This window comes from Phaseolus vulgaris, chromosome 9 (assembly GCF_051622355.1).
Source record: "Phaseolus vulgaris cultivar YP4 chromosome 9, ASM5162235v1, whole genome shotgun sequence".
Lineage (NCBI taxonomy): Eukaryota > Viridiplantae > Streptophyta > Magnoliopsida > Fabales > Fabaceae > Phaseolus > Phaseolus vulgaris.
In genome coordinates this window covers 9,766,869-9,788,824 of record NC_143506.1, presented here as the reverse complement: position 1 = coordinate 9,788,824, position 21,956 = coordinate 9,766,869, and the positions used below count along the sequence as shown (strand labels likewise).

Here is a 21,956-nt window from a genome sequence, read left to right as displayed (position 1 = left end):
AGATGAGGGGAATTAATGAGAATGTCAGAAATAGGATTACGAGGGGTGGCTAAAATGGAGAAAGGCATAGGAAGTTATCTGTGCAAAATACCTATCAAACTTGATAGCAAGTTTTACCACTGTGTTATTTATCTGGCTGTACTCGATGGAAGTGAATAGAGGCAACAAGAAAAAAAAGGACAAAGTGGCAAAATAAGGATGTTAAAATGGATGTGTGGTCATACAAAAATAGACGTGATGCAAAAAGATTGCATAAATAAGAAATTAGTGTGCTGATTGAGGAAAAGATGATACAAAACCAATTAAGGTGGTTCAGATAAAAAGAATGCCCCCTGAAAGTACCAATGAGAAGAGTAAATTGTATGGTTTTTAATCTGGTTAAAAGGAGGTGAGGGAGATGAAAAGGGACACTAGAGGAATTGGTCAGAAGAGATCCCATGGTAAATAATATCACTAAAACTTTGATCTTTAAGAAAGTTGAAGGCATTGTGTGATCCATCTAGCTACAGAAACAACCTCTCCGCTAACAAGGTTATGTTAAAGACATAATTCTCTCCAAACTCCACAGAAGTGGAATCCTTGAGCACTGCAATTCCCCTTTTCATTAAGTTGTCCGAATTTGCTAAGTTATTTAGAGTGATATCATAGCAAGGTCAAAAGCACTTCTCGTACTGTTTGTGCTATATGTTCTTATAATTCTATGATTTAGTAGGTAACTATTTCTTAATGCTAATCATCTCTATTCTCAGTGTTGACCATTCAAATGGGATGCAAAGTCTGTCCAGCAAACCAGCTTCAGAGTTTTTTTCAATGCGATTAAAAACTACAAGTCCAAATAAAAATTTTACTTTGGAGGGAACTTTGACCTTTGAAAACAAGGCTACATTTAGAACAACAATTTTACTAGATAGGTTCCAAACAGTGGGGTAAACAGACATGCAGGCGAGAGATCCAGAAGAATTAAAGGACCAAAGGAGTCATTTCTTGACACTCTTAAGATAAATTCATTAAGTATATTTTTCATTACTTCCCAAACATCCTAGTTTCCAAAAGTAATTGTCTGTTAGTCCAACAGCTTGCTCTTCATTGAACCTAATGAGATATATTGATAACAAAAATCTCAAAATTTCAATGTCAAATCATATATTCTACTTTCACCGTGTCCATATAATTGTTCAAAATTTCCAAAGGCAGTAGTAACTTCCTCCCCTTAGACAAAGAAAATACTATGTGCCCTACATTTCTCCAAAACTTGGTTACCAGATTACTTAAATCCTTCATAACCATCGAAAAAGAGTGATGTACTAGTAATACTAAAGCACTTTCCCCCTTTGACTATACACCTAACCAGTTGCGTAGCCTCTTACTACACCAACTGTCTTCAGTAAATACTCCGAACAATAGATACAACAACACTTTCAACAGGCAAACAGGCCTTCTAAATCATCAGCAACCATTTCAAGTGTCGGGCAAGTAGTTTAAAACACGTTTTTCTCTACTCCAAGTAATACATCAGCAAGCGAACATACGAAACTGAAATTGGCGAGTGCACTAAATTCGAGAGAAAAAGAATTGAAGAACTTACATGAAGAGGAGCCACAATGTAATCGAGAGTAGCAAGAATCCGAAGAGGAAATTGACAGGAGAAGCCGCCATTCTGGAAGGGGGAAGGAGTGGTTCGAGGAAAACGGCTTGATTTCAATCGAACTCTCGGAATTCGGCGAGCAGAAACACGATGGCGGTTCTGTCGCGAGATTCCATCGGAGAGGAGGCGATAAGAAGAAGGGAGAAAAGGAAGAAGTGAGAAGTGAAGAACCCTAGAGGCGGAAAAGGGAGTGATGAGGGGTTTGGTGGTTGAGAGCGTCGTGATCGGAAGCGTTGCTGAGTGATGCTTTATAGTTGATTGCTCAGATCCGATCCGTGAGATTCTCGGTGATCCAAGGCGAGTTGGGTTGGGTTGGCTGGGGTTAGTGAGAGAAAGAAAGTGGGGGGAGTGATCGGGTGTGGCGCGGGTGCAGGAGAGGATGAAACCATTTATAACAGCGAAACTGTGACGTGGCTTGGCTCTCTGGTAAATGTAAAACGAAAGCAAAGGGAGAATTCTTTTCAACGCTCCGTTTGGTCATGGCGGTTACTCGCTTAGGCTTCTTTCATTGCCCGCGCACTTTCCTCAGGATCTCTCTACTGTAGTTTAGTGGTTCAAGGTATCTTTATGTCACTTCTCCCACTTCCTACTACTTAGTACTACTATGTCAGTATTTTACTTTTTTATCAAAAAATTTCCTTCCCACTAATAATTGTCATTAAATTCTAGGTCCAGGGCCACGCTACGACGCTGTTTTTAAGTGCTTCCTGCTCTACCACAAACAAGTACCCATTCAGAGTGCATTTTTTATTTCATAACTTCCAACTTCTATCTTTAACCAACTGAATTACAATTTTGTCAAATTTTAATTTTTTTTTTCATTTAATTGGGCCACTTCCTGACAATTATGCGATGCATCTCGCAAAAGCATTAATGCACCAAATAAAAATAATACTTTCGATTTCATTTCATTGGGCCACTAACTGAGCACGATGCGATGCCTCTTCACAATTTTTTTTTTTTCTTATCAGCTCCTTTACATGTTATTTTTATTATGTAAAATCTAAATTCTTTATTGCATCAAATAAAAGGGAAATTATTCCTCCAACTCCGTACCTCTCCCGAATCTTCATAATCTTCCTAATAATGGTAAAAAATTGATTTTAATTTAAAAAATAATGATTTTATTTTAGAAAAAATTGATTTTAATTTTTAAATGAAGTATAATCTCAATTTTTTGAATTTGTATTCTCATTTTTTTTACTTAGAACGTGAAAGGATTTATGAGAAAATTTATTGTATTTTACGTTTTCTATTGGAGAAATATATTTTTTTAGTTTTGATTATATTTATGCATTTGATTAGTTTTTTCTAGATTTTATGATTTTCAAAAAATAAAAATTAAACGAATAAAAATATAATCACTATCAATAAAAATATCATAAAATTTATCTTTATCATTAACATTTAACAATAACTATTACAAATAATTACTATCACTTAAAAATATATAAAGAAAATATCATTCACCAACCACTATATTTAAAGAGATATTGTTAAAATTAAAAAAATAATGGAAGAAGTTATGGAGGTGTAAGGAGAATTTGACCATAAAATAACTTTTTTTAGACATACTTATTGAGAAAACAAATATTTTTATTATGATTGAAATTAATGTAACAAGAAAATTGACTCTTTATATAATTGATTATTAAAATAATTGACAAGATACATCCGTATTCAATTTACTCTTAATTTAGTCCTAACATGTCTAGAATTTGAAAATAAACTAATAAGTTTTTAGTCCGGGTTATGCTTTAAATTATTTGGACCTGACTTAGTATTTCGTTTTCTTAAATATATTTCTCTGTTGAGTATATGATAATAATCAAATTATTTAATAAATATTTTTTTATAACATAATATTATTTGTTTTAAAATACATAGGAAAGTATGGTCTTATTTTAAGTTAAATTGTATATTTCTTTTATTTTACAATTTAACAATAAATAGTGTAAATATATGTTAAAATTGGAAATGACTTGTTCTTAATCTATATATTTTTAGTTTTGATAATTTTATTTTAAATATAATTACATTTTTCGTCATTACATTTAAAGTTAATATTCAATTTACTATAGTGATTTTTAAAAAAATCAATTTGGTCTCAAGGTTTAAAAAAAAAAAAAAAATTGGTCATTTATGTTAAATCTTCTTCACAAACAGCATTAACCAATGATGATTTAGCATACAATGTCGTTGACTTTACATGTAAACACCAAATTTCAGGGTTTTTTCTTCTTCCCTCCACTCCACTCTTCACCATCACCGCTTTTGTTTTGGACCGTCAGGACCTCCATTCCACCGTTAGGGTGTTTTCCCTTTCCTTAATTTTAGGGTTTTTTGTTCTAGTATAGGAGGCATTGTTCCCACTTCAATCAAACAAGCCCTATTGAAATATTGGTTCTAGCAAGTGTGTGAATCTTGTACACGGCCTTCTACTTTGTTATTGCATTCTGAACACCAGCCTCCGCGTCAGGAACTATGCCAAGAATTACACGGTGTGCCGTTGTGGGACTACCTGCGACGATGTTGCGGTTAGATTGGTTGTTGAGTGAAATGTCGTTGTCGACGCAAAACTATTGGATGAGCCTCTTAAGAGATGTGTTGGGAACCAACTCTATGTTTGCTAGCTTCTCCCCTGTTTTGGGACAGGTGGTGTTCCCTCAGTATCGCATGTGGCTTTCAAAGTATATACAATAGTAGAATTGGATAAATAAATGAGTAGAAGAGAAATTGTTAGATAGTAGAAAATTATTTTAACTCAATGCTTGAGATTGGACTGGGAAGGCGTGATAGAGATGCTAGAAAAACATGGAAGTGTTGATACAAGGGGAATGATGGAGGCTCTGATTGGATGGAGGGAAAAGAAGGGATACACGTGGACTGCAGTTGTACATAAATTTGACTTATTGTGTGTCACATCATCACCAATTAATGTGGAAATTTAACAAAAATAACCAAATTGTAAACTTTTAAAAAAAATGACAAATAATTTTTTTAAGAACTATAATAGTAAATTAAATATTGACCTTAAATATAGAGAAGAAAAATGTAATTATACCTTATTTAAATAAAAGAACCAATAAAATTTCAAATAAAATAAGGAGGGGTAGAACAAAAATTTCAATAAAAAAACTGGAGGGCTAAAGAAGAGAAAATAAAGTATGAAATCAATGCCAAAGTCTAATCTAAGAAATATTGAAAAACAAATAATTATTATTTGCACTTTTTTTTTAATTTTTTCCCAAAAATACTCGAGATAGATCTTTCAAAATTAAATAACATTTTTTTAATAAACCAGTTCATTTGGGAACTCATGGTTACGTTTTTCTTTTCAACGAGTTTTCACAGTTACATTTACTTGCTAATGAATACATGAGTTCATTACAAAAGGATCTTTCTAGCTAAAGCATTTATAGTTAGGTATTTTTTTAGCCTTGTAGATCTTTTATGGATAAAATCTAATATGTGTCACGTTTTATTTATTATTTTTAAATTTAATAATTATTTGGTACGTTTTTTTTTATACATCTATTAATATTTGGTACGGTTACTTCTGTTAATATTTATTATATTGATTTTCATGTTTGCTTTAATATTATATATTTATTCTCACTTCATTGTAATAAAAAAATTATATTCATATGAGACAAATAGTCTTCAATTTATTTGGGATCCTAAAAGTTTATCGTTCAATTTATTCATATGAGTCTTTTAATTAGTCTTGAACGATAAATTTTTTAAATATGTTATAGTCCTTTAGTCTTGAAAAAAGACTTATCTACAAGATCCTAAAAAAACTTTTTAACTTTGAGACAAATCTTCACATAATAATCAAACATATTTTAAAAAATTAAAATTGATCAAATTTTTAAAAATATTTTTTGTATATTTATTCTTTCTTAAGATAACGCATTGATTTAAATTTCATAATTAAAATGAAAAATAAATAAATAAAATATTTATTATATTTAAATACAATATTATATGTTTGGAATTAATTAACAACTCACAAACATATATGGAAACATGTCTCTTTAATGTTGTTTGGTGGTTTGATTACCTTTCACTTGTAATATATTTATATTTATATTTATTAAAATAATATAGTAAACTTGTATTTTATGAGATTCATGGAAATTTTTCTTCTTATTATAAAATGAACACCATGATTTCTTAGGAAAACTTGCTATAATCGTTTTTTTTTATACTCCTTTAGTATATGACAGAAAAATTAAGAGAGAGAAAATTGTTCATTCTTAAAAGTTCTCTCACTAATTGTGTTTTGTTATTTTGAAGAAAGAGTACTATTACTTTTTCTCATGTTTATAGAAATAGATGTTGTAATTTTTCTTTTCTTTAATAAAATTATGTTGTTGTTTATTTTTTTTATTTTTTTAGTTGAATAATTATATTGTTATTTTGGTAGTGGTATTAAAATTTGGTTGTTGATGTTGATTTTGGCTTAATCCCAAGTCCCACATCGGTGGGTTCATTGTTTGGGAAGGAGGTTTGAGGGTTATAAATTAAACTCTTCTCCTTCACTGTTATATATCCCAATTTGTAATATATTCTCCCATAATAATAAAAGTGAGTTGTTTTTGCTGTGCTCGGAGATTAGGCTAAATTGGCCGAACTCCGTTAGCTCTGTTAGGGTTCTGTTTTAGTGGGAAAATTACCCGTTTTTCCCAACAAGTGGTATCAGAGCCGAAGGTTCGCCCTTGGGTTGTTTGAAATTATTTGTAATATTGAATACTATATTTTGAGTTTGTAATGGCAAATCAAGAAGAAGAAGCGAAGGATGTATCCGGAGTGTCAGGCTCCTCGTCATCATGGTCGAGGTTCCCGGTGTCCACTTTCAAATTGGCGGTGGAAATATTTGATGGCACTGGACATTTTGGCATGTGGCAAGGAGAGGTCTTGGACTCTCATTTTTAGCAGGGTCTTGATATTGCTATTGAAGGAAAGAAACCAGAAGAGGTAGAGGAGAAAGACTAGAGCATCATCAACCGGTTAGCATGCGAAACTATTCGGTCCTGCTTGTCCAGAGAGCAGAAGTATGCTGTAAAAAATGAGACTTCTGCACATAAACTGTGGAAGGCATTGGAGGACAAGTTTCTGAAGAAGAGTGGTCAGAACAAGCTCCTAATGAAGAAAAGGTTGTTCCGATTTGACTACCAACAAGGTACTACTATGAATGCACACATCACTATGTTTAATCAATTAGTAGCAGACTTGTTGAATTTAGATGTGAAGTTTGAGGATGAGGATTTGGATTTGATGTTGTTATCATCTCTTCCTGATGAATTTGAACATTTGGAGACTATGCTCCTTCACAGGAAGGAGAATGTGTTGTTAAATGCTGTGTTGTTCTGCTTTATATAGTCATGAATTGAGAAAACAAGATAAGATGAAAACCAAATCAACGACATCAGAAGAAGCATTGGTGGCAAGAGGTCGTCAGCAAAGTCAGACAAAGGGGAGAAGAGGGAGGTCTAAGTCTAAAGGTCGAGCCGTTGCCAAAGATGAGTGTGCTTTCTGTCATGAGAAATGACACTGAAAGAAAGACTGTCCAAAACTGCACAAATGATGTGGAATCAAATATCTCTTTAATTGTCTCGCTTTCAGCATCATCGTATCCAGATGAGTGGATATTGGATTCAGGTTGTACCTATCATATGTGTCCCATTCGGGAATGGTTCTTTGAATTTCAAGAACTCGATGGTGGGGTTGTTTACATGGGTAATGATAATCCATGTAAGACAGCTGGGATAGGTTCAATTAAGTTGCGGAATCATGATGGATCCACCAGAATTTTCCGGGATGTACAGTACGTGCCAAAGTTGAAGAAGAATTTCATCTCATTGGGGGCTTTAGAATCTAAAGGCCTAGTTGTGACGATGCGAGATGGAATTCTTAAAGCAACTTCAGGAGCACTGGTGATGTTGAAAGGCGTGAGGAAGAACAATTTGTATTACTATCAAGGTAGTACAGTGGTGGGGACAATAGCGACAACAACTTCTAGCACTAAAAAGGATGACGAGGCAACGAAGTTGTGGCATATGAGGTTGGGACATGCTGGAGAGAAATCCTTGCAAATTCTTACCAAGCAGGGATTGTTGAAAGGTACGAAGGCTTGCAAACTTGAATTTTGTGAGCATTGTGTTCTGGGAAAACAACGAAGAGTGAAGTTTGGCACTGCAATTCACAATACCAAGGGTATTCTGGATTATGTGCATTCAGATGTGTGGGGACCTGCCAAGACTCCGTCAATCGGAGGTAGGCATTATTTTGTCACTTTTGTGGATGATTTTTCCAGGAGAGTTTGGGTGTTTACTATGAAGAACAAAAGTGATGTGCTTGAAATTTTCCTTAAGAGGAAAGCTCAAGTTGAAAACCAGACAGGAAGGAAGATTGAGGTTCTCCGAACAGACAATGGAGGAGAATACAAGAGTGATCCGTTCCTGAAGGTATGTCAAGATTGTGGCATAGTTCGACACTTCACTGTTAGAAAAACACCACAGCAGAATGGGGTGTCAGAGCGTATGAACAAGACACTTGTGGAGAAAGTTCGTTGTATGTTGTCTAATGTTGAGTTAGGCAGAGAGTTTTGGGCTGAGGATGTGACATACGCTTAACATCTCGTCAATCGTTTGCCATCATCTGCTATAGATGACAAAACCCCGTTAGAGGTATGGTCTGGAAAACCTACAACTGATTATGATTCTTTGCATGTTGTTGGTTCTATTGCATATTATCATGTGATTGAATCAAAGTTGGATCCACGGGCAAAGAAGGCTCTTTTCATGGGCTTTAGTCCTGGAGTGAAGGGATACCATTTGTGGTGTCTAGAGGCAAAGAAGACGATTATCAGCAGAGATGTTACCTTTGATGAATCTTCCATGTTAAAGAAGGTAAATCCAAAAGGAGCTGATAGTACTCCACAACAGGTGGAGTGTGCCCGGAAGCAGGTGGAGTTTGAGACGACAGTGGTGATCCCAACACAAAATACCACAAGTGACTCTCCTATGGCAGAAGAAGAGTCAGATGAGGAAGAGGTTCCTACCCAAGAATCTCAACAACAATCAGCGCCAATTGCAGTTAGAAGACAGAGACGAGATATTCAGAAGCCTGCTCGTTTCATGGATATGGTTGCCTATGCACTTCCAGTTGTTGATGACATTCCATCCACTTACCCAGAAGCCATTATGAGTTCAAAGAGTGGTAATTGGGCAGGTGCGATGGAAGAGGAGATGCAGTCTTTGAAGAAGAACAAGACGTGGAAGCTGGCACAATTACCAAAAGGTAAAAAGGCAATTGGGTGCAAATGGGTATTTGCAAAGAAAGAAGGATTTCCTAATAAAGAAGATGTTTGCTATAAGGCAAGGTTGGTTGCTAAAGGCTTTGCTCAGAGGGAGGGAATTGATTATAATGAGGTATTTTCTCCAGTTGTTAAACATTCCTCCATTCGAATTTTGTTGGCCTTGGTAGCACAGTTGAATTTGGAGCTTGCTCAACTTGATGTAAAGACCGCGTTCCTACACGGTGATTTGAAGGAGGAAATCTATATGACTCAACCAGAAGGATACAAGGTTGATGGTAAAGAAGATTGGGTTTGTAAACTTAGCAAATCGTTGTACGGACTGAAACAATCTCCGAGAGAGTGGTACAAACGATTTGATAAGTTCATGAAGGATCAAAAGTACAAGAGAAGCAAATATGATCACTGTGTGTATTTGCGTAGACTTGAAGATGGTTCCTACATTTACTTACTCTTATATGTTGATGATATGTTGATTGCAGCAAAGAGCCAAGTTGAGATTGACAGGTTAAAGGCTCAGTTGAGTAAAGAGTTCGAGATGAAGGATTTGGGGGAAGCCAAGAAGATTCTCAGCATGGAGATAAACAGAGACAGGGAGAGGGGAAAACTTTGGTTGTCACAGAAGCAGTATTTGCAGAAGGTACTACAACGTTTTGGTATACACGAAGATACAAAACCTGTAAGTACTCCACTTGCTCCTCATTTGAAATTGAGTAGTCGTTTATCTCTGACGACTGATGAAGAACGAGAATACATGGCGAAAGTCCCATATGCAAATGCAGTTGGAAGCTTAATGTATGCAATGGTGTGTACAAGACCAGATATTTCACAGGCTGTGAGTGTTGTTAGCAGGTATATGCATAATCCGGGCAAGCGACATTGGCAAGCTGTGAGATGGATTCTACGGTACCTCCAAAATACCTTAGATGTTGGATTGGCATTTGAGCAAGATGAATCACTTGGTCAATGCATAGTTGGATATTGTGATTTTGATTATGCATGTGATTTGGATAAGCGACGGTCTATAACTGGCTATTTGTTCACTTTAGCAAAAGCGCCAGTTAGTTGGAAGTCTACCTTGCAGTCTACGGTGGCTTTGTCTACGACAGAGGCAAAGTATATGGCGATTACAGAGGCTGTGAAGGAAGCAATTTGGCTTCATGGGTTGCTTACAGACTTGGGAGTTGGTCAGAAACAACTTGAGTTATATTCTGACAGTCAGAGTGCTATTCATTTAGCAAAGAATCAAGTCTTTCATGCACGGACGAAGCACATTGATGTTCGCTATCACTTTGTGCGTGAGATTCTCGAAGAAGAGGAGATTGTTCTCCAGAAGATTCACACTACGGAGAATCCTGCAGATATGCTCACCAAGGTGGTTACAAGGACCAAGTTTGAACACTGTTTAGACTTGGTTAATATCTTGAACATTTGAAGTTGGCGCCCGGAGGCGCAAATTTGAAGCACTGCAAGATTTGTTTTTGTTATGTTTTGAGAAGATTTGTTTTAGGTGGGACTTGAAATTAAGCTAAGGTGGAGATTTGTTGATTTTTGCTTAATCCCAAGTCCCACATCGGTGGGTTCATTGTTTGGGAATGAGGTTTGAGGGTTATAAATTAAACTCTTCTCCTTCACTGTTATATATCCCATTTGTAATATCTTCTCCCATAATAATAAAAGTGAGCTGTTTTTGTTGTGCTCGGAGATTAGGCTAAATTGGCCGAACTTCGTTAACAAATTTCTGGTGTGTTTTTTCCTCTTTATCTCTTTTATTATTCCGCTCTGTTTATTCAATATTAGTTTGTCGGGTAGCTCTATTAGGGTTATGTTTTAGTGGAGAAATTACCCGTTTTTTCCAAGAGTTGCCTATATACATGTTTAAATAATAAAACTTAATAAAATAAAATAAATTATTTTGTAGTTTGAAGAAATTCTTGTACATTTTAAAGTAGATGTATAAGTGTTAGTATAAGAGATTCAATTCCTTCATTACTGGTATTAGTTATAACAAAACAAGTTTAGACCATTATACCTACTATAATAGATTTGATGAGAATGATATTATCACCAATATCAAATTCAATAATTGAAGTCGCAATTGTCCATAAAATTTGAAATAGAAGACTTAGAACAAACAAACTATATTTTTAAAATGCTAAAACTAAGATAGAAAACACAAAAAGGTTTGAATTTTTAAAAGAATTGTTTATTAAAAGTATTGCATAATTTCAACCAAATTTTGTAAGCAAATTTTGTTTCACTTCATATCAGTTGCAAGTTATACTTTAAGTACAAATCCTAACAATTAAGCTAAGAGGATGAAAATGTTTAAAATATCATATGTATCAACAACGAAAATCCTCATGTATGTCATGATTTATATAAGATAATATATTGTACAAATAACAAGAGTTATTAACAAATTAATGACAAATCCTTGTGAAAAACACTAGAAGTACATATAATGAAAAGTTAATAAATATTATGATAAAATTGATTAACACTAGCAAGTTTATATGAGGTAAATTCTAGTATAATCTATTAAAAAAAAATAAGTAACATGGATGAGAAAAAGTAAAACATGACATAAATATCTGATTAATTTAATCAAGATCTTCAAGTGGATGAATAAAAAAATTCATATAGTAAAGAGAACTTTACTCTAATGCTTCTCTTATTGTCAAATAAAGGTGTGATGTTTTTTCAGCAAGCACACCCATTCCTTTTCTTTTTTTTCTTCTACTTTAATACACGAGAGAGAATCTAAGAGAAAAACAATAATTTATCTTTTAAGATTTTATTGATAATTTATTTTCTTTAATAAAAATACACTATTACTTATTGTCAATTTTATTATTTTATGTTTAATTGAGCCATTTTCTTGTTATTATAATTCATAAAATATATTACTTTTAACCATATGATCCTGTAATTTGTCTATAAATATGAGATATAAATTAAGTTGTAAGTATAATCATAATCATACAAAATAAATTCAAAGCATGTTTATTTATTTTACATTTTTTCATTAAAATTTGCCTAATAGTTTTATATGTTAAAAAATGTTTTACAACTTGTATAAACAAAAAATGTTTAACAATTTTATAATGATAAAACTCACTAAAGTTTTTAAATCAAATCACAAAATATTAGTTTAGTTTGAATTTTATATTAAAATTAAATTAAATAAAATTGAACCGTATTTAATTTCCATATTTGATTTAGTTACTATTCAATAAGAAAAATCAAACAAAACATGAAAAACCCTTAACGAGCATTAGCTTATGAATAATATGTAATAAAATCATTTTAATTTGTTATAATATACCTTTATATTAATTTCACAAGTCTTCCTATAAGATAGGTGTAAATAAATATAAGTATTAACTCTAAAAAAATAAGGTGAAGTTGCATAAAAAAAAATCTTAGAACCATAAGTTATAAATTTGTTTTTCTTTAATAAAAAATAGAGTTAATTATCTTTTGTCCCTACATCACATCATGGATCAATAGTTAATTTTGTTTGGTGATTTTAAAAAGATATTTTTCGTCATATTTTTTAAAAAAATATGCAATTTGATCTTTTATGTTAAATTGGCATAAACAACATTAAGAGATAATGATGTGACACATAGTGACACTTTTATAGACACATGGGTTGTGTAGTTAGTACATGTAGGTTTGCCTCTATCTTTCCCATTCTTCCACATTTCAAAGACTTTGTTCCCAAAGATAATATTTTCCTCATCATTAACATTGCCTTTAAATTCATAATTTTCCACCATCAATTCTAATAGCTTAACATATTTACATATATCCAAACAAACATAATGCAACATCGACCAAATATCATTAGACAATGACCCACAAACATTCACAAAATGCCCCAATGTATGAAATTTCAAATTCACACTATGAGAAGCACCATTAACAACAATTCCAGGCACGGCATACCTCAACGATATCGTTAAATACAACGTCGAATGAGAATCATCAAGAAGGTGAAAACAAATAACCGTCATACTTGAATCTTTGTTGATTCTAACAAACTCAGATTCAAGAACCAATCATGGATCGTAAACACTAACAACTTGAAATCACTAATGTTATATTCAATGGGCTTCTTTTAGAACCCTTCTCACAAAGAAAGGTTTTAAATCGGTACTCACCACCACTGCCTTAGCAGATCCATCAACCATTTCATCCTCCACAAAGTCCAAAGTCAAATGCTTTTCAATGGCGAGGGTTGAGGGGGCACTGCCAACGAGGGTTTTCGACAAGTTTTGGACGGTGGGTCAGTCACATGAAGCAAATTATGGCTTGTGGGGGAGGGTTTTGAGGGAGAATGCAATTGGGTTGTTTCCAATGACTTCTTTTAGAACCTTCCTCATAAAGAAAAGGTTATGGATTGGTACTCACCACCACCACCTCTTAAGACCATTTCGACGGTTTTCACCTCCACAAAGTTCAAAGTCAAATGCTTTCCAATAGCAGAGCTGAGGGGACATCACCATCGACTTTTGGACAGTGGGTTGGTTGTAGGAAGCATGTTCTATTTTGTGGGGGAGGATTGTAAGGTTGAAGGTGGTGGGATTGAGAAGGTGGGAGATGAGGTCATTGGCGGCCACACCAACACATTGTTTGGTTTTGAGGGTGACACTGTAGTTGAAGACGGATGAGTGAGTGTCACCCCCGTTTGGTTCAGTGAACACTTGCAGGTGAGGGAGAGGGGGTAGAGAAAGTGGATGGGTTTGTTGGTCCTCTCAACAATGAAAAGAAAAGAGAGATTTCTAAGCAGAAAGCCACGTCACAGACCAAAAAATATCATGTTACCCTTACTTTTGCTAACTTTTTTTAAAGTGAATTTATCTTACAGTAGCAGTTCCACTGTCATGCCATGCACAACAACAGGAGCACTACTGTATATGCATGCCATGCACAACAACACAGTATTCCATTTCAAGATTTTTCATAATGCTTAATCGTTTTTGCATGAAAAAACACATAGAACTTAGTTGATTATGTCCTAAAAAATAGTTGATAATCGATTAAGCATACAATATAATCGATTAGCCAATATTTTCAGGATGATAATCGATTATGTGGTGCCTGTTAAAACAAACATAATCGATTATGCAATTTTGACATTCAACATAATCGATTAGGTTATTCTTTTTAAGGAAAAGTATAGTCGATTAAGCTTAAAAAAAAAAACATTGAGTAATCGATTATGTTATTTTTTTTAAGGCAAAACATAATCAGTTAAGTTATTTTTTTTTCAATTTTTTTTTTATGATTTTTCCTTTGATTTTTTAGGTCTTTTTTTGTGTTTTTTTTAATTTTTGTTCTAATTTAATATTTTGTTTGTACTCTTTTTTTATAAATATTTAAATTTTTTTTCTTATTAAGAATTAATAAAATACATGATTTGAAATTATAGGCTATTAGTAATTTTATTTATATTGTATTATTCATAATTCAATTATATATTATAGTAATGTACATTTTCATTTATTAATAAGAATAGAAATTCCATTTAAATATTTAAATTCAAAAAATATAAATAAAAAATTTCAAAAAATATAAATAACAAAATTCAATTATATATTATAATAATCTAGATTTTGATTTATTAATGAGAATACAAAATCCATTTAAATATTTAAATTCTAAAAATATAAATAATATAATTTAATTGATATATTATAGTAATATGGTAATTTATATTTGATTTTATTAATGAGAATTTGAATATTTAAATTCTATAAATATAAATAATAATATAATTATTTTATTAATGTAATTATTAATTTTTTGTTTTATTAATGAGTATCAATTTTAATATTGAAAATTTAGAATAATTATATATATTTTTATATTACACTATTGAATTGGGCTCAATTCCCTATCTAGCACCATTTACATCTTTATTTCCCTATCTAGCACCCTTTTGTTTTTATTTCCCTATCTAGCACCCTTTTGTTTTTATTTCCCTATTTAGCACTCTTTTATTTTTTATTTCCCTATCTAGCACCATTTTAAAAATAAATAAATAAATAATAAATTATTATTTTTTTATAATTTTAATTTTGAATGCATTAAAAAATAAATATTTTTAATGTTTAAAATAATTAGAAATATAATTAATGAATAAATAAATGAGTTTTTTGCAAACACGAGTCAAAGGCTGTGTTCTGTACCAAAAAAACTGGTTCACAAAGGACAACAGCACGCATGAAACAACCCCCAGAACCCACATTCTAAACGTGAGAATCTGCATGTTGGGGTCATCAGTTTTAGGCATAGTGAGTTCCACTTGTTTCACTGGACACTCTTCATTCTTTATGCTCTCGCTCTCTGAGTCTGAGCCACCCTCAACCTCAAAAGTGGAAGCATGGTGAAAGAGTCTTCTCTTGAAACAGAAATAAGATGTTAAAAAGAATTCTCATGCGCGTAGAAGAGCATACGTATATATGTATGTATATAAAGACAGTGAGGAACAACCACAAAATGACAGTGTAGACTTTGATTGTTACCTCAGTTTCTGCTCAGATTGCTGTGGTTCCTATTGCTCAGTTTCTTCTGCTCAACTTCTTTCACACTTTGTTATGAAATTCTCACACTTTCACTCTTTCACACCTTCAATTTTCCACTTCCCAATCCAAACAAAGCATAGGGGAGTGAAGAGAGTCGTGCGACGAAGATGTGCTATAAGCCAAACCTAAGTCTACAACATAGGTGTACTAACTACACAACTCGTGTGTGCATAAGAGTGTCTATGCGTACCAAATCATCACCATATAACGTCGTTCATGCCAATTTAAGAAAAATAACCAAATTGCATATTTTTTTAAAAAATCTTAGGATGAAATTGATTTTTAATTTTTTTTTGGACGTAATTGATTATTAGGCCTTAATGTAGTAACTAAAAGGTAATTAAACCTAAAAATTACACTATTTTTAAATCAATGTAAATTACTTTCAATCTTGACACTTTATTATCTTAATTATCTTCCATTCCTCCTTCTCACCTTGCAAAGTTATTTTCAAAGAGGAAAAAGAAAAATACACACACTTAGATGGAGAGTTGCACAAATGAAAAGAAGCAACAAGTAAAGACAATAAACAAAAGGAATTGCACAAGACAAGATACAAAGGATGAAAACACTTAGATGTAAGGAGTGAATCCGATGGAGGTGGAAGCATGGAGGTAGTCACGTCACTTGGAGGAGGAATCCAATATAAGTGAAAATGAGTCGTCATTTAACGCCATAAGACAATTTACTCAAGTAAAATTTATTTACTTAAAATTCAATGGGATTTACAAAAGGAGGTGACCACCTAATTATAATGATAGGTGTCATGTGATTAAGGCATAAAAGAGATTTTTGAAATTCAAAATAGCCAGCTTAACTCCTAAAAATGTCTCACTAATTGTGGATCTAGAAGGGATCACACTTTACACATTTAAGCATGTGCTTAATGTAAAAAGTGTAACTATGTGTGCTGCTCATATAATGTATTATGGAAGCTAGGGTTTCACCCTTTTATGGTCATGAGCTAGTCCAATTTATGTTATTTAACACTTCATCTTTAAAAATATTAAAAGAAATAATAGTTGGTGGCTGACCCATGCTTTGTTGTTCTGCCCTTTATGATCTTTTCATAACTGGTGTTCTGTTCTTTATGATCTTTTGATAAATGGTGAAGCCTTGTGACTTAGCCTGAGATACTTGACCTAATATTGAATATTATTTTTTGTTTTTGGCCATCTTCTCGAAAGGTTGGACTAGTTTAGATGATGGTTACATCATCCTCCCTCTCCTTATCTACTTTCTCACTAAATTATTCTATAATAGAAAGTATTAAGTTTCAATCAATTTATTTGTATACATCATGTTTATAAATTATATAATGACATTAAATTTTCTCAAAATATTATTTATTATTTTTTTAAAAACCAGAAGAAAAAGATAAAAAACAATTTTTTCTCAAAAATTGATTTTGATTACAATAATAATTTGACCCAAGGCCAAAGTGTATCCACATCAGCAAACAAATAAATTAATGTGATTTGAACTTTTTGGTGAATTTGCTTGAACTGTTCAACCAAGTTCGGATCTACTGATAAAGAAAAATAATGAAATGAATGATATGTTTTGTAGATCAACAAAAATAACTAGTGAAATCAAGGAAAGCAAGTGTATATTTTTTGGATAGAACTGGAAAACAGATGATCCAACCAAATGTAAGAAGTGAATTGTGAGTCAATTATATGATTTTTTTATGAAAAAAAGTTTTTTAATTGAACAGTATTGTACAATATAAAAAGTAAAAAAGACTTTTGAATTACACTGTGAAAAGGAAAAAAAATAAAATTACAAATTTAAAAATAAATAAATAAAACTATAAATTATATAATCTGAAAATTATTTTTTAATAAACTAGAAAGATAACATGAGAATTTTAATATTTATAAAGTGCAGAAAAAAATTATGGAAATGACAAAAAAAGTGAAATAAAATAAATAATTATAAATTAAAAAGTAAAAAAAAATTAATTTAAAATTAAAGCCACATAAATAGTTTTATTTTCAATTTTAGACGTAACATGTTGAAATATAAAGCATAAATATGTATACGCTGTTGATAAAATAATATTATTTTTGTGATTTTTTTTTAATCTTTTTTAGAAAGATTTGATAAGAATTTAGTCACTTCAATTTAAGTTACTATTTTGTTGAAATTGATTTATTCTATTTTATGGGCCATTTGAACAGGTTTATTAAACCAAATCTGTTTTCGTCCGATATATTTTAGAATTTATTTGGAAAATAATATAAAATGGAAGGTATTAATGAAGGAAGCGAGAGTGCAAAATATATATATATATATATTTTATTTTATTTTTATTTCTTTTAAGAAAAAAAGGTTTCATTGGGGTTTCATGTTGCCCCGTTCTCAGTTTCCCAAATCCCTTCCTCCGCCGCAGTATCTCACTCTCAACGCCATCCGCCGCCAAGCCGCTCAGCGCCTTTTTTCTCCTCAACCTTTCTTCACCAGAGCGCCATTTTCCCCCTCAACCTTTCTTCACCAATCATTTAACTTCTGTTGCTATCAAATTTAAATCTCTCATATTCCCACAAAAGCAAAAGGTTCAGGATTGGAGACTATTTAAATCCTTGCAAGTCATGGAAAACAGTGCGAAGCATTTAGATAACCACGTTAGCAAGCAAGAGTAGGTTTTTTGATTATTCCTCTTCCTTGAACATGCATAAATTTCTGTTTGCTTCAAATAATAAATTGGAGTCTTTATTGTTTCATCACTTCGTTCAAAATTTTGTCGTTTTGTCTTGTAGAGAAGCACCCCAGCTTGCGGCGTTGTTGAGTGAAATGAAGGAAGGACTCGATACCGTAAGGCGTAAAGTTCAATCTTTAACTGCCAATGTGAGTGGCCCTTTTTTCAATTCAAGTAATTTTTTTTGAAGCACTTCGCTTTATGATGTTGAATATAATTTCAAATTCATTGTGTTACAACTTAAAAAGTTTTTCTATTGTCTGGACATGAAATTTGACTATGATGGTCTTTCTGGAGTCCGATTAAGTGTTCTGTTCTGTTATAAGTAAATATGATCGATGATATTTATTTATCATGATAATAATGAATAATTTGATTATTGTTGTGTCTCTCTATGTTTCTTATACCAGGTGAAAGGAAGTCAATATTCTACAGCAGATGGATTTAGCTACCTTGAAGCTAAGAATTTGCTGCTTTTGAATTATTGTCAAACCCTTGTTTATTATTTATTGCGGAAGGCTAAAGGGTTATCAATAGAAGATCACCCTGTTGTTCGAAGTGTTGTAGAGATAAGATTGTTTTTGGAAAAGGTATAGTTTTATCCTTCTGTGTGTTGACCTTAAGGGCTTCATTTTTATATTTACATAGTAATAAGTGTGTTAGACATATGATATGACTTCTTGGTTTCCACTGCAGATTCGGCCAATTGACAAAAAACAACAATACCAAATCCAGAAACTAGTGCAAGCTAGTGAAAATGCAACAAAAAATGATATTCTAAACAAGGAGCTAGTTGCGTCCAATAAGAGCGAGGATGCATCTAAGTATCGTCCCAATCCTGACATGCTTGTTAGCAAATTAGACCTAACCTCACAGGTCAGTGAGTGTATATGTGATAATATAAATAAATATTGTAAAATTTGGTGTACTGCAGGGTGGTAACATCTTGAAAAAGATATTTACCTCGTCTATCTAATTTTTTTTTTGTATGATGTAGGATGGGCATGATACGTATCAACCTGTAAAGTTTGCCCCTACTTCTATGGATCTAGAAAAACCTTCTAAACATGAAAGAAATGCTTTGCGAAGAGAAAAAGAAATTCTGAAACAAGCTAAGCAGAGTGATTATATCAGGACATTGATGAATGATATGGAGGAAAGACCTGAAGAGGTAACGTTGTTTTTAGTGCTGAATCATTATGACTTATAACATGTTTGGATTTCAGTACCCTCCTTTCAAAAGTATTTTCAGACTAAAATGTACAAAGAGAGTATTCTACTCTTAACACCTAAAAGAATTTTTTTAACTGTTATCCAAACTTGAATTTAATGATTTAACGTTATGATTTGTTTTGGCTGCTCACTACCCTACTCAGGTAAGGGATTTTGAAGGAGCTAGCATAGAAGTTGATAGATTTGTCTCCAAGATGGAGAAACGTGCTGAGCAAGAGGAGGAGCTGTTCACTCGTGTTCCTCTTACGAAACAGGAGAGGAAGCGAGAAAAGTACTTGAAGAAATCAAGAAATGGGTACGGAAGTGTTTGGAATGTTTTCCTTTTATTTCTCCATTCTTATAAGTTAAAAAGAATTAAATGTGTGATAACATTTTTTAAATACATTTTTTCACTCAGTTTTTGTGTTTTTTCTATTTCAGGTTGCAAGATCTAACAGAAAGTTTCTATGATGAAATCAAAACATTACCCTTTGAAGATAAAACCGGAGAGCAATTAATGGGATCTGGTAATGGTAGCAGCAGAAACAAGAGAGTACACAAGCGAAAGGCATGACATTTTATATTTTGAAATTATTGTGTGGAAATTGTAGACTACTTTTTTGAACTTCATATACAAAATTTTGTTTAAGTTGAAGTATGTGGAAGTGGTTTATGTACTGTTGCATCTGCATTGCATATGACTATTATTTGATGTTTGCTCTTTTGTCACTGTATTAAAAAAATCTTTAAATAAACAAATGTCTTATTCCTGTGTTATGCAGATTTAATGTTTTATAATTCAAATTTATAGAATATATTATTCTGAGATGATCCCTACCGTCAAGCCTTATAGGTACTTGTTAGAGTTTTATATTATGTTATTTAACAAAGTTTTATTTGGATCTTTAGTTGTAAATTCAAGTTTCGCTATTTTTTTTGCCTCTTTGGAGTAAAGCAGCGTGTAGAGTTGGTTATTTGTGGAATAGTTATGTAATTTTTGAAACCAAATTTTATCATGGGGAGTTTATACTACATGTACAGTTGTTTACTGATTGTTCTGAGGTGTGTTAACAGTAATAAAAATGATACTATGATACCCGTACAATAAGAAATGAAGTGATAATGCCCCTTGAAGTTATTTGCTCAGCAACACAAATTTGTATATATTTGAAAAATTGAGTTCTATCCTTCACCAGATACACACTTTCCCTTCTCTTATGTTTGTCTTTTAATTTCAAAAAGAAGGAAAAGAATATTGACTCAAGTCGTGTGTTCTTTTTCCTTTTTTAGTGTATGCATTATGCAATTGACGTGGTTGAATTGTACTGTTATAGGGAACTAAGAATTTTGGCTTCTTTGCAGAGGAAACACTGAAGGAGGTTCAAGGAGACTGACCACTGCATGGAGTTGGAGGAAGTAATATTAGGTTCAATGCGAAGGGAGGAAGTAATATTAGTTTCAATGCGAAGGAACTGTAAAAGCTAGTGTTGGTATTGGTGAATTCCTTGTTTGTAGTATTTATTGTCATCCTAATCAGCTCCTGTGCCCAATGGGGAACGTGGATTGGAGATTTTCGAAGAGATGAAATAGTGTTTTTTGGGTTATTATTACCGATGCACACCCAATTACTTGTTTTTCTGGTTTCACCTTTAGATTCGGGTGGAATGCATGGATATTAATCTAAATATTTTTCAAGTCAAAGCCTTTTTTTTTTGTTATTTCACATATCTAGGCCATTGGTTGGTTCTTTTGTACATGACCCAATATTTTCTCATATTGTGCTAGATGATAATCAAATCTTCAAGAGTTGGTTTGGTATTCATTATAAGATAACACGACATAATAAGAGTTTTATAAACATATACTAACATTATATCATAATAAAATCTCAATAATATAATGGCGATAATGGTACTGGTGACAATAATATAATGGTAGTATAGATAATGAGATGATGGTACTAACAATAATGATAGTTGTTCTTACTCGAATCGAATTGAGAGAGAATTGTATGAGGTGGATTTAGAAAAGCTTCGAGAAAGTTGAGTTGATTGCTTCGAAAAATGGTTGTTGAATCTGTTGAAAAAATACATAGTGGTTCTTTTGACTTTTAAATTAATAAGATCTAGAGAAGTTTTTAGAAGTATTTAGCATTGAAATAATTTATAAACCCTATTTTGAATGAGTACTTTATTGTCAAATTATATTTATAGAATTTTGGATTTAGGTTGATATCTAAAAATAAGATGTTATTGAGTATGAACCATCTAGTCTATTGTAACAAAATCTGGTTTTATCTAGGACTCTTAGAGGATAATCATACATTCGAATATCTTGGATTGTCAACGTTCCATATTCTTTACTTGTGTCGAATGTAGTAAACAAGTCCCTATACTTCTTGGTGTGTACTATTTTTTTGACGAATCGTAATAAACGATTTCGATAAGAATATGAGATAAGTATGTACATATTTTGTCA

General features: G+C 32.4%; 2 protein-coding genes and 1 pseudogene across 7 annotated transcripts in view; 1 reads left to right on the top strand and 2 right to left on the bottom strand.

Annotated features, from left to right (window-relative positions):
* Nucleotides 1-2,233, bottom strand: part of SAB (HYPERSENSITIVE TO PI STARVATION 4) — a 32,295-nt gene extending 30,062 nt beyond the window's left edge. For 4 of the 6 annotated variants that reach the window (XR_016515574.1, XR_016515576.1, XR_016515575.1 and 1 more), the window contains exon 1: nucleotides 1,586-2,183. Coding sequence is in view for 2 of the 6 variants with exons in the window: in XM_090295303.1 (XP_090151429.1) it covers nucleotides 1,586-1,656 (71 nt within the window). In the remaining 4 variants the exon portion in view is untranslated. Of the gene's footprint in view, nucleotides 1-1,585 lie in introns of all 6 variants that reach the window. The other 2 variants (XM_068625038.1, XM_068625035.1) reach the window with 2 other exon arrangements.
* Nucleotides 2,234-12,553: 10,320 nt separating this feature from the next.
* LOC137822183 (uncharacterized) lies at nucleotides 12,554-16,232 on the bottom strand (annotated as a pseudogene).
* A 1,651-nt stretch (nucleotides 16,233-17,883) lies between these two features.
* LOC137821385 (Sas10/Utp3/C1D family) lies at nucleotides 17,884-21,179 on the top strand. Its single transcript, XM_068625950.1, has 8 exons — nucleotides 17,884-18,206; nucleotides 18,328-18,415; nucleotides 18,677-18,856; nucleotides 18,963-19,142; nucleotides 19,264-19,437; nucleotides 19,643-19,794; nucleotides 19,920-20,046; nucleotides 20,841-21,179. The coding sequence occupies exons 1-8, from the start codon at nucleotides 18,160-18,162 to the stop codon at nucleotides 20,850-20,852; spliced, it is 960 nt and encodes a 319-aa protein (XP_068482051.1). The 5' UTR covers nucleotides 17,884-18,159; the 3' UTR covers nucleotides 20,853-21,179.
* The last annotated feature ends 777 nt before the right edge of the window (nucleotides 21,180-21,956 follow it).

Bases quoted from the DNA above. Each gene is read 5' to 3' on its own strand.
- LOC137821385 (XM_068625950.1), top strand. From the start codon at position 18,160: ATGGAAAACAGTGCGAAGCATTTAGATAACCACGTTAGCAAGCAAGA. The intron at 18,416-18,676 runs GTGAGTGGCCCT...TTCTTATACCAG, and splicing joins TTCAATCTTTAACTGCCAAT to GTGAAAGGAAGTCAATATTC. The intron at 19,795-19,919 runs GTACGGAAGTGT...TTTCTATTTCAG, and splicing joins TTGAAGAAATCAAGAAATGG to GTTGCAAGATCTAACAGAAA.